Consider the following 18,100-nt stretch of genomic DNA (forward strand, 5'->3'; position numbering starts at 1 on the left):
GTGTATCTTAGCTTAGCCGAATTGCGAACGAAAGATATTTCCCTGCAGTTTCTGAGTAGCTCCAGACCTACTCCTAGATTGCGATCACCTCAGTCCGTTTAGTTCCTGGTTTGACGTCACAAACACGCCCTGCGTTCGGCCAGCCACTCCCCCGTTTCCCCAGCCACTCCTGCGTTTTTGGCTGGCACGCCTTCGTTTTTTATCACACTTCCGGAAAACGCTCAGTTTCCGCCCAGAAACACCCACTTCCTGTCAATCACTCACCGCTCAACAGAGCGACTGAAAAGCGTCACTCGGACCTTATATAAAATTGCATATTTTTGTGTGAAAATACTTAGCGCGTGCACCCTGCGACCCATACACTTGCGCAGATTCACCCATTTTTAGCCTGATCACTATTCTGCTAAAAAACGTCAGCGAGCGAACAACTCGGAATGACCACCTATGTCTGCATGCTTCCGATTGTTCAAACGAATCAGGGGGTATAACTGTGACTGTAACTTCTTCTGGCGTTTCAATGTTGTTTTCTGCAGTTACTGGCAGTGTCGCAGAGGAAATCTGCTCTTCTCTCAACTACCTCCACATTTGAGAATGAAAAAGCCCCTCCAACTGAGCAAATTTCTGGCTGTGTATCACGTGGCCAATAACCTAATCACATCAGGAGGCAATAGTATTCTTGTATTAGGCAGCACGTGACGATCTTCTTTGGAGACTTTTACTGTATATTCTTTGCAATGAATCACTGATTGTCTTCTGTTAGCCTAACCTATCCTAGATTTATCCATTATCCCAGCACTTAGGACACAAGTATTGGTCACATACAGTATCTTGCACTGAAGACATAATAAAATTGAAACAAACAGCTGTATGACTCTATTACAGGCTATTTCTGTGTTACTGAACAGCGACAAGAGACTTGTACTCTTCATGTGTATACAGTTAAAAATAAACCCTGCCCTAGAAGTATTAGGAAGTATTTAAAGTTATATAGCTGTAATGTATGAATCTGTGTATGTTTTGACAGATTGAACGGCTAGAGGAGGAAAGAATTGAACTTAAACAGCAAATTCGTAAGCTGGCGCAAGAGAAAGGAAAAAGAGCTGCGTCTCTTGGTAAGCAGAAAGGATATATCTTAATGATATGCTCACATAACAGTTCTAAAATGTCTTGTCATCGATAGTTTTACTAAATTTTAATAATAACTGTGGTACTGAAAAAAAGAGGGATGGAACAAGGGGGAATATGAAGGGGTCCACACACCAAGCATAATAAACAAGACAGGAATGACATGTCACCATACCAAATTAAATAGTAAAAAATAAAGACAATACTGTATACAGTTAGCAGTGCATCAAGAAGCAGCATCAACTTCATTCAAACGAAATTGGACTGAATCAGATAGGGTTTGTGAACAAATTGCGAACATTTGCCATCCATAAAGTATTCATTCAGTGACCACCACTTCACAAACGGAGAGGAGGCCAGGTTTGAATAAGTTACAGAGGCCATCGGATAATGAAATACATTTTCTTTGTTTTTACACGCTTGCCTGAGTGTTTTTGTGTTAAAGAACACTAAGGGGAATACAATTGCAGGTGAAGTTCCCGTGCCTGCAAGTTAGTGCGGCAACATCCGCACTTTACGGCACCTCGGACTCGCACAATTTTATTCGTAACCCATAGGACTACAGAACGGGATGTTAGGGGTGTGAGATGCAGTGCTGTTGTCAGAGTTTAAATGCCGCTGCAGCAGCAGCAGCAACTCGTACCCTTAATCCGCAATTGGATTCCCCCCCTATACTGTGTGTTTCTGAACAAATTGATAAAATATTGAAATGGTTCCTCAACAATTTAAATGAGAATAGTTATTGAAACTTTACTAATTTGTCACCTTGTTAATTAAAACGAGAGGACTCCCATCTTAAACAGGTTTTATTCAAAAGCCTAATCTTCAGATTAAGTATGGGATCTCGACGGTCATAAGGCCGACGCCAAAATCTTGACAGAAGGGATACCTATGGCGCCACACTTTGGGTTCTCGCCACACTAATTTATTCCTCCTCGGGGGGTGGCATGGACCACCCCCCAAGTGGGGATTCCGGGCCGTGGTCGGGATTCCGACCGCCAGGATTCCCTTGGCTGTCGGGATCCTGACTGCCGGGAAACTAACTGCTTCCCATATCTTCAGAAAGCCAAAGTAATTTCTGTTAAACTAATTTTTATGCATGCCAAGGTGCCACTGGCACTCATTCATTTACACATACTGTAATAATTAGATTACATATTCTGATTGCCTTGCACCCACCAAGGTCCTTTTGCTCTGAAAGTTGAGTTTCATGAAGCCTAAACGAAGGTAATGCAAGTTTTAATATAGACAGTAGGCAAATACATAAAAAGAAAACGAGAAAAAAAAAACCATACAGATGTCTTCATACATCTAGCCTCAATACTCCATGCAGTGTGAGATGCCTGACGTAAGTGAGCCTCCATTTTCTATACAATTCAAATAGCGCCTGGCATCTTTTTCTGGCGACAATGCCTCTTCGTCACAACACAGTCCGACTAGGATGCACAAGGAGACTGTGCTGATTAATTTGATACATGACACTTATATATTGTGTGTGATTGATTCTGTATGCAAAGCAAAACAACACTTGTGTTTGAAAAACCTGCAGCTGCTACATTGGTATGTAGTTGGGATCCCAGTGCTGGAATACCGACACCTGTCAGAATACTGACGCTGGCATCCCGACAGATGGAGTCACAAACGTAAGTATCACGCGAGTGTTAGGTTTAGGCCGCATTGATGGTTAGGTTTCGGTGCAGGGAGGGGTGGTTAGGGTTAGGTTTAGGCTATAGGGAAGTAGAGGATTAGGTTTAGCAGCCTCCTGCACCCCTCTTGGCATTTCAAACAGTCGGGATGCTGGGGTCGGTATTGTAACCGCCAAATACTCATGGTGGATTTCAATTATCCACTGTAAATTACCACAGGTGGAAAAAGAGAGGTAGCCTCGGCCTTTAACACCCGCGGCTATTCAATTGCACTCCCTTTTTTACCTGATACCCTTATTAACACCCATTATCTTAACTTGTTAACGGGTTTCACGGCCAAAATCTGTTTCACGGATTTGTGTGTTAATTGGGACATGGCACCCATTAACCTGCTGAAAATCCTTGATAACTGCTCCCGGGGGTGGGGCAATTGAATAGCCCAGGGTATCAATTAGCCCTCAGTAAATTACCATGGCTAATTGAATTCCACCCTCAGTCGCACATAGAGATACAAGTGTTGCATAAATTAATTAACGCAGTCTGCTGGTTTGTCCTACCGTTGTGACTAAGACGCATTTTTGGCAAAAAAGATACCCAATACTAGCAGAGTATCACGTCGCCTGGTGCGCCGAGAGGTGCTGTTTAGCGCGACTGCAGCAATGATGTATGAGGACACATTTGTAATGCTACATTTATCTGTGTACTACCAGGCGTGATATTTCTTAATGTCGGCAGTGACCATGTTTACATACATCTTCTAGACACTGATAAAATATCAGTATAATACAATGTCAACATATTGTCACATACCTGATCCCGGCATCGTCGGCATCTCCTGCAGTAACTTCCAGGTCCTGGTGGCGCTTTCTGATGCTTTAGCTCCCCGATGTGTATAACTGTCCTCACAGTAAACTCTACCCCTAACTTTCACCTAGTTTCTAACCCGACCATCCCACAACCTAACCTTACTGTGTCGCAAATTCAGATGTTGATGATCTGCATTTTAACACTGTTGACATAATAAATGTTGAAATTGCGGTGTCGACATAATGTCAACATTATGATGTTGACCTTATGGATTTTGACATTGTTATTGTCGACCTAAGGACTACATCCACAGCCAGTAAGGGTAACATTTTCACCCTTCCCCGGACTGTGTGGATCATCTTACAGTATTTTTCAAAAACCTGGGTTGTGCGAGTACAAGGAGGGAGTTTGCAGATGGCCTCTGGGTAATCCTCCCGCTTACCCCCTCTGCAGCCATTATAAAGCTGTAACATTAGAAGTTTGCAGAATCAGGTGGTAATGCAGCCTTAAGTCTCTCACTAGACTGTAGCAATATTGCACATCTTTTACACTAATCAGGAAGCTACTAATTATTTTGCTTAGGTTTTGTCTTCTAGAACTATTTTCAACAAAATATCTTGAATTGTTTTAGACACTGAGACACGATTGCCACCACATGGTTTTAAAATATTCTACTGCCACATTATCGGACATCCAGTAGTGTGTAGTTGCAGTGAAGAGGTTACAGTATGTCGAAAACAAGTACATGTGTTGTGGTGTTTTATCAGTGTGTTGAGGCCACCTGTTGATGCCTATTGAATTTCAAATGCAATAAAATAGATTATATTTACTATCTACCAGTTCTGTTAGTGCTAAATGATCAATGAACTCCAGAAAAATAAGCATTCTTTCAAGTGACACATTAGTAATGGTCCGTGGAAACCCAGATTTATCAAGCTTTCTTGTCATTTCTAGTTGCCAAATGTTGGATCTTCTTCATAATATATTAAATATGTCCTTCCAGTGAGAAGGGATGGGAAAATGGAAATTATGTTTAGTTTTCTGAAGCACATAGTGCAGATAGTCTGCAAGTTATTAGTGCAAGTATTAGGGGAAATAGGTTGTAAAAGAACCATCATGTGAACTATATGAACAGTAACTACAGTATAAAAAGCAGGCACTGTTTGATCGCTTAGGTATATACAGATGCGTCCTCATACATCCAGCCTCAATACGCCACACAGCGCAAGATACCTGTCAGTAGTGAGCCGCTAGATCCGGTCTAACTCTGCTAAATTCTGGCGTCTTTTTTGCCAAAATGCGTATTAATCACAACACCGTGTGACTAGGACGTTTGAGGAGACTGTGTAGATCATAGGTCTGCAATCTCGGTCCTCATTACCCCACACAGTGCATGTTTTGCAGATCTCCTCACAGAATCACAAGTGAAATAATTAACTCCACCTGCGGACCTTTTAAAATGTGTCTGTGAGTAATTAATACACCTGTGCACCTACTGGGTTACCTGCAAAATATGCACTGTGTGGGGGTAATGAGGACCGAGTTTGCAGACCTATGGTGTAGATTAATTAGATATACTCTATGACACTTGTTTATTGTGTGTGACTGAGTTTGTGTAGGAAGAAGAACAGAACTTGTATTGGGAAAAAGCTACGGCTGCTACATTGTAGCACTTTGTATACAGATTCTGAGACTCAGTTGCACACAGTTATACAGTTGTCATATATCAATTTAATCAGCACAGGTTCCTCATACGCCCTAGTCGCACTGTGTTGTGACTAATACGCATTTTGGCATTTCCCAGACTTTTACTTTCTAGGAAATTGTATACAATAGGCTTTCCTTCTGCAGAACATACACCAAGCCCAAAGCTCCCAAAATACGCTCGTGTAGTACATCACAGACTAACATACTGTTGGCACATTGTTTCTCTAACGTCCTAGTGGATGCTGGGCACTCCATAAGGACCATGGGGAATAGCGGGCTCCGAAGGAGGCTGGGCACTCTAGAAAGATCTTAGACTACCTGGTGTGCACTGGCTCCTCCCACTATGACCCTCCTCCAAGCCTCAGTTAGATTTCGTGCCCGGCCGAGGTTGGATGCACACTAGGGGCTCTCCTGAGCTCTTAGAAAGTTATAGTCTTAGAATTTGTTTTTTTTTCAGTGAGACCTGCTGGCAACAGGCTCACTGCAGCGAGGGACTAAGGGGAGAAGAAGCGAACTCGCCTGCTTGCAGCCGGATTGGGCTTCTTAGGCTACTGGACACCATTAGCTCCAGAGGGATCGACCGCAGGCCCAGCCTTGATGTTCGGTCCCGGAGCCGCGCCGCCGTCCCCCTTACAGAGCCAGAAGCAAGAAGATGGTCCGGAAAATCGGCGGCATGAAGACTCTGTCTCACCAAGGTAGCGCACAGCACTGCAGCTGTGCGCCATTGCTCCTCTCACACACTTCACACTCCGGTCACTGAGGGTGCAGGGCGCTGGGGGGGGCGCCCTGAGGCAGCAATAAAAACACCTTGGCTGGCTAAAATACCTCAATATATGGCCCCAGGGGCTATATATGAGGTAAATACCCCTGCCAGAATTCCATAAAAAACGGGAGAATAGGCCGCGAAAAAGGGGCGGAGCCTATCTCCTCAGCACACTGGCGCCATTTTTCCCTCACAGCTCGGCTGGAGGGAAGCTCCCTGGCTCTTCCCTGCAATTCTACAGTACAGTAAGAGGGAAAAGAGAGGGGGGGCATTAAAATTGGCACTGTATACAGTATATTATATAAAAGCTATTAGGGACATAACTCAGTTAGTCCCTGTATATATATAGCGCTCTGGTGTGTGCTGGCATACTCTTACTCTGTCCCCCCAAAGGGCTTTTGTGGGTCCTGTTCTCGTTTAGAGCATTCCCTGTGTGTCTGCGGTGTGTCGGTACGGCTGTGTCGACATGTTGAATGAGGAGGCTTATATGGTGACAGAACAGAGGCCGATATATGTGATGTCGCCCCCTGTGGGGCCGACACCAGAGTGGATGGATAGGTGAAAGGTATTAACCGACAGTGTCAACTCCTTACATAAAAGGGTGGATGACGTAACAGCTGTGGGACAGCCGGCTTCGCAGCCCGCGCCTGCCCAGGCGTCTCAAAGGCCATCAGGGGCTCAAAAACGCCCGCTCTCTCAGATGGCAGACACAGATGTCGACACGGAGTCTGACTCCAGTGTCGACAAGGTGGAGACATATACACAATCCACTAGGAACATCCGTGACGTGATCCCGGAAATAAAAAATGTGTTATACATTTCTGACTTTAACCCAAGCACCTCTAAAAATGGGTTTTAGGTTTGGGGAGAAAAAACAGGCAGTGTTTTGTTCCCCCATCAGATGAATAAATGAAGTGTGTGAAAGCGTGGGTTCCCCCGTTAAGAAACTGGTAATTTATAAAAAGTTACTGATGGCGTACCCTTTCCCGCCAGGTGGATAAGTTACGCTGGGAGATATCCCCTAGGGTGGATAAGGCGCTCACAGGTTTGTCAAAAAAGGTGGCACTGCCGTCTTAGGATACGGCCACTTTAATAGGTACCTGTTGATAAAAAACAGGAGGCTATCCTGAAGTCTGTATTTACACACTCAGGTACTAGACTGAGACCTGCAGATAGTGCTGCTGCAGCGTGGTCGGTGACCCTGTCAAACAGGGATACTAGTTGGCAAACATAAAAACATATTAAATACGTCGTCTTATATATGGGGGATGCACAGAGGGATATTTTGCCGGCTGGCATCCAAAATAAATGTAATGTCCATTCTGTCAGGAGGGTATTAGAGACCTGTCACTGGACAGGTGATGCTGACTTAAAAAGCGCATAGAGAGCCTTATAAGGGTGAGGAATTATTTGGGGATGGTCTCTGGGACCTCGTATCCACAGCAACTGCTGGGAAGAAATAATTTTACCTCAGGTTTCCTCACAGACAAAGGTACAGTCCTTTCGGCTTTAGAAAAGCAAACGGGTCAAATGGCGCTTCCTTTCTGTACAGAGACAAGGGTAGAGGGAAAAAAGCTGCACCAGTCAGCCTGTTCCCAGAATCAAGATTCTTCCCCCGCCTCCTGTGAGGCCACACCATGACGCGGGTGCTCCACAGGTGTAGCCAGGTACGGTGGGGGGCCGTCTCAAAAAAATTTCAGCAATTAGTGGGCTCGCTCACAGGTGGATCCCTGTTTCTTTCAAGTAGTATTTCAGGGGTACAAGCTGGAATTCGAGATGTCTCCCCCCAGCCGTTTCCTAAAATATGCCTTGCTGACAACTCCCTCAGGCAGGGAGGCTGTGCTAGAGGCAATTAATAAGCGGTATTCCCAGCAGGTAATACTCAAGGTGCCCCTACTTCAACAAGGACGGGGTTACTATTCCACACGGGTTGGGGTACCGAAACCGCATGGTTCGGTGTGACCCATTTTATATTTAAAATCCTTGAACACAAAAATTCAAGTTCAAGATGGAATCGCTCAGGGCGGTTATTCCAAGCCTGGACGAGGGGGATTACATGGTATCCTGGGACATCAAGGATGCTTACCTGCATGTCCCCATTTACCATCCTCGCCAGGAGTACCTCAGATTTGTGGTACAGGATTACCATTACCAAGTCCAGACACTGCCGTTTGGACTGTACATGGCACCGAGGGTGTTTTATCAAGGTAATGGCCGAAATGTTGATACTCCTTCAAAAAAAGGGAGTTGTAATTATCCCGTACTTGGACAATCTCGTTATAAGGGCGAGGTCCAAGGAGCAGTTGGTAGTCGGGGTAGCACTATTTTGGAAAGTGCTACAACAGCATGGTTGGATTCTAAACAGTCCAAAGTCACAGCTGGTTCCTATGACACGTCTACTGTTCCTGGGGATGGTTCTGGACATAAACCAGAAATAGTGTTTCTCCCGGAGGAGAAAGCCAAGGAGTTGTCATCTCTAGTCAGAGACCTCCTGAAGCCAAAATAGGTAGCGGTGCATCATTGCACGCGAGTCCTGGGAAAAATGGTAGCTTCCTACGAAGCAATCCCATTAGGCAGGTTCCATACAAGAACTTTTCAGAGGGACCTGTTGGACAAGTGGTCCGGATCGCATCTTCCGATGCATAGGCTGATAACCCTGTCTCCAAGGACCAGGGTATCTCTACTGTGGTGGCTGCAGAGTGCCCATCTTCAAGAGGGCCGCAGGTTCGGCATACAGGACTAGGTCCTAGTGACCATGGATTCCAGCCTTTGAGGCTGGGAGGCAGTCACACAGGGAAGAAATTTCCAGGGACTTTGGTCAAGTCAGGTTATTTCCCTACACATAAATATTCTGGACCTGAGGGCCATTTACAATGCCCTGAGGCCGGCAAGGCCTCTGCTTCAAAACCAGCCGGTACTGATCCAATCAGACAACATCACGGCAGTCGCCCATGTAAACCAACAGGGCGGCACAAGAAGCAGGATGGCGAATGCAGAAGCCACAAGGATTCTACGATAGGCGGAAAATCATGTGTTAGCACTGTCAGCAGTGTTCATTCCCGGAGTGGACAACTGGGAAGCAGATCTTCTCAACAGACACGACCTCCACCCGGGAGAATGGGGACTTCCTCCAGAAGTCTTCCAATAGGATTGTACACCATTGGGAAAGGCCACAGGTGGACATGATGGCGTCCCGCCTCAACAAAAAGCTATAAAAGATATTGCACCGGGTCAAGGGACCCTCAGGCGATAGCTATGGACGCTCTGGTAACACCGTGGGTGTACCAGTCGGTTTATGTGTTCTCCCCTCTGCCTCTCATACCAAAGGTACTGAGAATAATAAGAAGGCGAGGAGTAAGAACGATACTCATGGATGGCCAAGAAGAGCTTGGTACCCAGAACTTCAAGAATTTATATCAGAGGACCCATGGCCTCTGCCACTCAGACAGGACCTGCGGCAGCAGGGGCCCTGTCTGTTCCAAGACTTACCGCGGCTGCGTTTGTCGGCATGGCGGTTGAACGCCGGATCCTGAAGGAAAAGGGCATTCCGGAGGAAGTCATTCCTACGCTTACTAAAGCCAGGAAAGAGGTTACAGCAACTCATTATCACCGCATATGGCGAAAATATGTTGCATGGTGTGAGGCCGAAAGGGCCCCAACAGAGGAATTTCAACTAGGTCGATTTCTGCATTTCCTGCAAGCAGGAGTGACTATGGGCCTTAAATTGGGTTCCATTAAGGTACAGATCTCGGCTCTGTCGATTTTCTTTCAAAAAGAACTAGCTTCAGTACCTGAAGTTCAGACATTTAAAAAAGGAGTGCTGCAGAGTCAGCCCCCGTTTGTGCCTCCTGTGGCACCTTGGGATCTCAACGTGGTGTTGAGTTTCTTAAAATCACATTGGTTTGAACCACTAAAAACCGTGGATCTGAAATATCTCACGTGGAAGGTGGTTATGTTATTGGCCTTGGCTTCTGCCAGGCGAGTATCAAAGTTGGCGGCTTTGTCTTGTAAAAGCCCTTATTTGATTTTCCATATGGATAGGGCAGAATTGAGGACTCGTCCCCAGTTTCTCCCAAAGGTGGTGTCAGCGTTTCACCTGAACCAGCCTATTGTGGTGCCTAGGCTACTAGGGACTTGGAGGACTCCAAGTTGCTAGACGTTATCAGGGCACTGAAAATATATGTTTCCAGAACGGCTAGAGTCAGAAAATCTGACTCGCTGTTTATCCTATATGCACCTAACAAGCTGGGTGCTCCTGCTTCTAAGCAGACTATTGCTCGTTGGATTTGTAGTACAATTCAGCTTGCACATACTGTGGCAGGCCTGCCACAGCCAAAATCTGTCAATGCCCATTCCACAAGGAAGGTGGGCTCATCTTGGGCGGCTGCCCGAGAGGTCTCGGCTTTACAACTTTGCCGAGCAGCTACTTGGTCAGGGGCAAACACGTTTGCAAAATTCTACAAATTTGATACCCTGGCTGAGGAGGACCTGGAGTTCTCTCATTCAGTGCTGCAGAGTCATCCGCACTCTCCCGCCCGTTTGGGAGCTTTGGTATAATCCCCATGGTCCTTACGGAGTTCCCAGCATCCACTAGGACGTTAGAGAAAATAAGAATTTACTCACCGGTAATTCTATTTCTCGTAGTCCGTAGTGGATGCTGGGCGCCCATCCCAAGTGCGGTTTATCTGCAATACTTGTACATAGTTATTGTTAACTAAATCGGGTTATTGTTGAGCCATCTGTTGAGAGGCTCTATTGTTTCATACGGTTAACTGTGTTTCATATCACGAGTTGTACGGTGTGATTGGTGTGGCTGGTATGAGTCTTACCCGGGATTCAAAATCCTTCCTTATTGTGTATGCTCGTCCGGGCACAGTACCTAACTGAGACTTGGAGGAGGGTCATAGTGGGAGGAGCCAGTGCACACCAGGTAGTCTAAGATCTTTCTAGAGTGCCCAGCCTCCTTCGGAGCCCGCTATTCCCCATGGTCCTTACGGAGTGCCCAGCTTCCACTACGGACTACGAGAAATAGAATTACCGGTGAGTAAATTCTTATTTTTTTTTCATACTAATTGAAAAAATGTACACAAATTAAATAACTTCTGTATCATTCTTCTAAAGCAAAAGTAATGCAATTCAAAACTAATATTTGTCTACTAGCTTGTGCTTTTCTTTAGTCACGATTTACATCATCTAAATTTTTGGACTAAAACAGACTGTAGTTTATGGTCCAGTGAGATCCTTGTTTCGTTTTCTGTTATGGTGCTTTTGGGGCAGTGTGTGCGTGTCTGGTCCTTTTGCGGTGGAAGCCTAAACATGGCGGTAGCAGTCTGCATTCACAGCTCGGCTGCGCACACAGAGGGCTACCCTTAATATGTGAACACTTTGCTGCTGAGCGTAGTGTTCGCATATTAACTGGGAAGAAGGGCCTGGCATGCCCTCTGCATGCTAGTGTCTACAATCCATGCTGAATCAGGGCCTTAGTTCTTTGCTGTGGCAAAGGCAAATTTATGACCAGTAACTGCTAAATGTCCCTCACACCTGTGCATAGCAAAATCCGCAATATTTACTTACAGTAGTATATTGGAGTATATTGGGAAGAATTAAATCTTGCCTGTTTTAAGATGGAGGGCCTGATTTTGTTGACACAAGCACAATGGGGGACTTAAAATTATGGCATACAGTTTGTACGTAGAAAACAAAGAGGCAATATAAAAAAGCATAACCTATATAAAAATGAATGGTGATATATAGATATATATATATATATATAGAGATATATATATATATATATATATATATATATATATATATATATATATATATACAGGTTGAGTATCTCTTATCCAAAATGCTTGGGCCCAGAAGCATTTTGGATATCGGATTATTCCGTATTTTGGAATAATTGCATACCATAATAAGAAATCATGGCAATGGGACCCAAGTCTAAGCACAGAATGCATTTATGTTTCATATACACCTTATACACACAGCCTGAAGGTCATTTAATACAATATTTTTAATAACATGTATTAAACAAAGTGTGTGTACATACACACAATTCATTTATGTTTCATATACACCTTATACACACAGCCTGAAGGTCATTTAATACAATATTTTTACTAACTTTGTGTATTAAACAAAGTTTGGTTACATTGAGCCATCAGAAAACAAAGGTTTCACTGTCTCACTCTCACTCAAAAAATTCCGTATTCCGGAATATTTGGATATGGTATACTCAACCTGTGTGTGTGTGTGTGTGTGTGTGTATGTATGTATGTATGTATGTATGTATATATATATATATATATATATATATATATATATAATATGAAAAATAAAATAAACAATTGTTTTTCCTTTCTTTTCCTGTGCTGTATCCTAGTACAATGACATGATCACCGGTGCCAATTACACATGGACTAATATTTCCTGTTCACCTTGCAAATGGCCCTTTTCTGCAAAGTAACATTATTTTCAGACTGCTTTCATACTATTCTCCACTGCAGTTCAAAAACATAATCTGAGGATTACAGAAATTTAATACTCTGTCTCGTGCTGATGTGTTTTTTTTTTTTTTTTTTTTTTTTTTAAAGGTGATTATTATTTAGTAAAATCCAGAGATAATCTGTGTGGAATGACATGTAACAGTAGATGTCTTAGATTCTTTTACTTTATAACATCTTTAAATTGTTTGTTTGGGTCCCAGGTTTGATAGCTGATGACTTGTTTTTGAATTCGAATTTCCCTGCTGACCTGCAGTCTAGACAAAAAAGCTCCAGCTCCATGTTGCTGAACAGTACAGAGGAAATTAGGGGAAAGGTAAGTGTTCCTAAAACAATAATGTAATTCCCCCAATAAAAAAAATAACAATCCACATGTATCACTACTGCTGCTGTATTAATTAAGGATTTTAAATATTCGAGTGCTTAATTACATTTAATTTGTACATAGAAATTAAGGTGTACAGTACTTGTCAGTGGCACCAAGCAGAAGTTGACAAAGGTAGTGCTTACTACAGCAACCAGACAAATGGAATGGTAGACGTTGATCAGAATTTCATAGAATCATAGAATTGTGACAGCAGATAAGAACCACTTGGCCCATCTAGTTAGAGATGTGCACATGAAATTTTTCGGGTTTTGGGTTCGGTTCCGCGGCCGTGTTTTGGGTTCGACCGCCTTTTGGCAAAACCTCACCGAATTTTTTTTGTCGGATTCGGGTGTGTTTTGGATTCGGGTGTTTTTTTCAAAAAACACTAAAAAACAGCTTAAATCATAGAATTTGGGGGTCATTTTGATCCCAAAGTATTATTAACCTCAATAACCATAATTTCCACTCATTTTCAGTCTATTCTGAACACCTCACACCTCACAATATTATTTTTAGTCCTAAAATTTGCACCGAGGTCGCTGGATGACTAAGCTAAGCGACCCTAGTGGCCGACACAAACACCTGGCCCATCTAGGAGTGGCACTGCAGTGTCACGCAGGATGGCCCTTCCAAAAAACACTCCCCAAACAGCACATGACGCAAAGAAGAAAAAAAGAGGCGCAATGAGGTAGCTGTGTGAGTAAGATAAGCGACCCTAGTGGCCGACACAAACACCTGGCCCATCTAGGAGTGGCACTGCAGTGTCACGCAGGATGGCCCTTCCAAAAAACACTCCCCAAACAGCACATGGCGCAAAGAAGAAAAAAAGAGGCGCAATGAGGTAGCTGTGTGAGTAAGCTAAGCGACCCTAGTGGCCGACACAAACACCTGGCCCATCTAGGAGTGGCACTGCAGTGTCACGCAGGATGGCCCTTCCAAAAAACACTCCCCAAACAGCACATGACGCAAAGAAAAATGAAAGAAAAAAGAGGTGCAAGATGGAATTGTCCTTGGGCCCTCCCACCCACCCTTATGTTGTATAAACAGGACATGCACACTTTAACCAACCCATCATTTCAGTGACAGGGTCTGCCACACGACTGTGACTGAAATGACGGGTTGGTTTGGACCCCCACCGAAAAAGAAGTAATTAATCTCTCCTTGCACAAACTGGCTCTACAGAGGCAAGATGTCCACCTCATCATCATCCTCCGATATATCACCGTGTACATCCCGCTCCTCACAGATTATCAATTCGTCCCCACTGGAATCCACCATCTCAGCTCCCTGTGTACTTTGTGGAGGCAATTGCTGCTGGTCAATGTCTCCACGGAGGAATTGATTATAATTCATTTTAATGAACATCATCTTCTCCGCATTTTCTTTAAGTAACCTCGTACGCCGATTGCTGACAAGGTGAGCAGCGGCACTAAACACTCTTTCGGAGTACACACTTGTGGGAGGGCAACTTAGGTAGAATAAAGCCAGTTTGTGCAAGGGCCTCCAAATTGCCTCTTTTTCCTGCCAGTATAAGTACGGACTGTCTGACGTGCCTACTTGGATGCGGTCACTCATATAATCCTCCACCATTCTTTCAATGGGGAGAGAATCATATGCAGTGACAGTAGACGACATGTCCGTAATCGTTGTCAGGTCCTTCAGTCCGGACCAGATGTCAGCATCAGCAGTCGCTCCAGACTGCCCTGCATCACCGCCAGCGGGTGGGCTCGGAATTCTGAGCCTTTTCCTCGCACCCCTAGTTGCGGGAGAATGTGAAGGAGGAGATGTTGACAGGTCGCGTTCCGCTTGACTTGACAATTTTGTCACCAGCAGGTCTTTGAACCCCAGCAGACTTGTGTCTGCCGGAAAGAGAGATCCAAGGTAGGTTTTAAATCTAGGATCGAGCACGGTGGCCAAAATGTAGTGCTCTGCTTTCAACAGATTGACCACCCGTGAATCCTTGTTAAGCGAATTAAGGGCTCCATCCACAAGTCCCACATGCCTAGCGGAATCGCTCCCTTTTAGCTCCTCCTTCAATGCCTCCAGCTTCTTCTGCAAAAGCCTGATGAGGGGAATGACCTGACTCAGGCTGGCAGTGTCTGAACTGACTTCACGTGTGGCAAGTTCAAAAGGTTGCAGAACCTTGCACAACGTTGAAATCATTCTCCACTGCGCTTGAGACAGGTACATTCCACCTCCTATATCGTGCTCAATTGTATAGGCTTGAATGGCCTTTTGCTGCTCCTCCAACCTCTGAAGCATATATAGGGTTGAATTCCACCTCGTTACCACTTCTTGCTTCAGATGATGGCAGGGCAGGTTCAGGCGTTTTTGGTGGTGCTCCAGTCTTCTGTACGTGGTGCCTGTACGCCGAAAGTGTCCCGCAATTCTTTTGGCCACCGACAGCATCTCTTGCACGCCCCTGTCGTTTTTTAAAAAATTCTGCACCACCAAATTCAAGGTATGTGCAAAACATGGGACGTGCTGGAATTTGCCCATATTTAATGCACACACAATATTGCTGGCGTTGTCCGATGCCACAAATCCACAGGAGAGTCCAATTGGGGTAAGCCATTCCGCGATGATCTTCCTCAGTTGCCGTAAGAGGTTTTCAGCTGTGTGCGTATTCTGGAAACCGGTGATACAAAGCGTAGCCTGCCTAGGAAAGAGTTGGCGTTTGCGAGATGCTGCTACTGGTGCCGCCGCTGCTGTTCTTGCGGCGGGAGTCCATACATCTACCCAGTGGGCTGTCACAGTCATATAGTCCTGACCCTGCCCTGCTCCACTTGTCCACATGTCCGTGGTTAAGTGGACATTGGGTACAACTGCATTTTTTAGGACACTGGTGAGTCTTTTTCTGACGTCCGTGTACATTCTCGGTATCGCCTGCCTAGAGAAGTGGAACCTAGATGGTATTTGGTAACGGGGGCACACTACCTCAAGAAATTGTCTAGTTCCCTGTGAACTAACGGTGGATACCGGACGCACGTCTAACACCAACATAGTTGTCAAGGCCTCAGTTATCCGCTTTGCAACAGGATGACTGCTGTGATATTTCATCTTCCTCGCAAAGGACTGTTGGACAGTCAATTGCTTGGTGGAAGTAGTAAAAGTGGGCTTACGACTTCCCCTCTGGGATGACCATCGACTCCCAGCAGCAACAACAGCAGCGCCAGCAGCAGTAGGCGTTACACGCAAGGATGCATCGGAGGAATCCCAGGCAGGAGAGGACTCGTCAGAATTGCCAGTGACATGGCCTGCAGGACTATTGGCATTCCTGGGGAAGGAGGAAATTGACACTGAGGGAGTTGGTGGGGTGGTTTGCGTGAGCTTGGTTACAAGAGGAAGGGATTTACTGGTCAGTGGACTGCTTCCGCTGTCGCCCAAAGTTTTTGAACTTGTCACTGACTTATTATGAATGCGCTGCAGGTGACGTATAAGGGAGGATGTTCCGAGGTGGTTAACGTCCTTACCCCTACTTATTACAGCTTGACAAAGGCAACACACGGCTTGACAAATGTTGTCCGCATTTCTGGTGAAATACTTCCACACCGAAGAGCTGATTTTTTTTGGTATTTTCACCAGGCATGTCAACGGCCCTATTCCTCCCACGGACAACAGGTGCCTGACTTAAACAAACCACCTCACCATCAGAATCCTCCTTGTCAATTTCCTCCCCAGCGCCAGCAACACCCATATCCTCCTCATCCTGGTGTACTTCAACACTGACATCTTCAATCTGACTATCAGGAACTGGACTGCGGGTGCTCCTTCCAGCACTTGCAGGGGGCGTGCAAATGGTGGAAGGCGCATGCTCTTCACGTCCAGTGTTGGGAAGGTCAGGCATCGCAACCGACACAATTGGACTCTCCTTGTGGATTTGGGATTTCGAAGAACGCACAGTTCTTTGCGGTGCTTTTGCCAGCTTGAGTCTTTTCATTTTTCTAGCGAGAGGCTGAGTGCTTCCATCCTCATGTGAAGCTGAACCACTAGCCATGAACATAGGCCAGGGCCTCAGCCGTTCCTTGCCACTCCGTGTGGTAAATGGCATATTGGCAAGTTTACGCTTCTCCTCCGACAATTTTATTTTAGATTTTGGAGTCCTTTTTTTTTACTGATATTTGGTGTTTTGGATTTTACATGCTCTGTACTATGACATTGGGCATCGGCCTTAGCAGACGACGTTGCTGGCATTTCATCGTCTCGGCCATGACTAGTGGCAGCAGCTTCAGCACGAGGTGGAAGTGGATCTTGATCTTTCCCTAATTTTGGAACCTCAACATTTTTGTTCTCCATATTTTAATAGGCACAACTAAAAGGCACCTCAGGTAAACAATGGAGATGGATGGATACTAGTATACTTATGGATGGACCAGCGACTGCCGACACAGAGGTAGCTACAGCCGTGGACTACCGTACTGTGTCTGCTGCTAATATAGACTGGATGATAATGAGATGAAATTTATATATATATATATATATATATAGTCCATAGAAGCAGCCCGGCACTCCGTGGTCCCCGTGGGGGTATTGCTCCGGTGCCCTCCTAGGGGTATGGCAGCCCCAATATGCAGGATGGAGAGAGACGACGGCACTCAGAGACTTTCACTTCCAAGTTAATCAAAATAGAAAGTGCATTTATTCGTCATAAATGCACTTTCTATTTTGATTAACTTGGAAGTGAAAGTCTCTGAGTGCCGCCGTCTCTCTCCATCCTATATATATATATATATATATATATATATATATATATATATATATATAATATCACTAGTACTGCAGCCGGACAGGTATATATATTTATTATGTAATGACTGATGACGGACCTGCTGGACACTGTCAGCTCAGCAGCACCGCAGACTGCTACAGTAAGCTACTATAGTAGTATGTATCAAGAAGAAAGAGAAAAAAAAAACCACGGGTAGGTGGTATACAATTATGGATGGACCAGCGACTGCCGACACAGAGGTAGCTACAGCCGTGGACTACCGTACTGTGTCTGCTGCTAATATAGACTGGATGATAATGAGATGAAATTAATATATATATATATATATATATATATATATAATATCACTAGTACTGCAGCCGGACAGGTATATATATTTATTATGTAATGACTGATGACGGACCTGCTGGACACTGTCAGCTCAGCAGCACCGCAGACTGCTACAGT

The 18,100-nt window shown here is 44.9% G+C and overlaps 1 protein-coding gene across 1 annotated transcript in view; it reads left to right on the forward strand.

Moving 5' to 3' along the window:
• CEP290 (centrosomal protein 290) overlaps nt 1–18,100 on the forward strand; it is a 497,171-nt gene that overhangs the window by 125,963 nt on the left and 353,108 nt on the right. Inside the window, exons 16-17 of the mRNA XM_063927658.1 lie at nt 1,025–1,112; nt 12,761–12,873. Of these exons, the coding sequence (XP_063783728.1) occupies nt 1,025–1,112; nt 12,761–12,873 (201 nt within the window). The remainder of the gene's footprint in view (nt 1–1,024; nt 1,113–12,760; nt 12,874–18,100) is intronic.

Source organism: Pseudophryne corroboree, chromosome 6 (genome assembly GCF_028390025.1).
Source record: "Pseudophryne corroboree isolate aPseCor3 chromosome 6, aPseCor3.hap2, whole genome shotgun sequence".
Lineage (NCBI taxonomy): Eukaryota > Metazoa > Chordata > Amphibia > Anura > Myobatrachidae > Pseudophryne > Pseudophryne corroboree.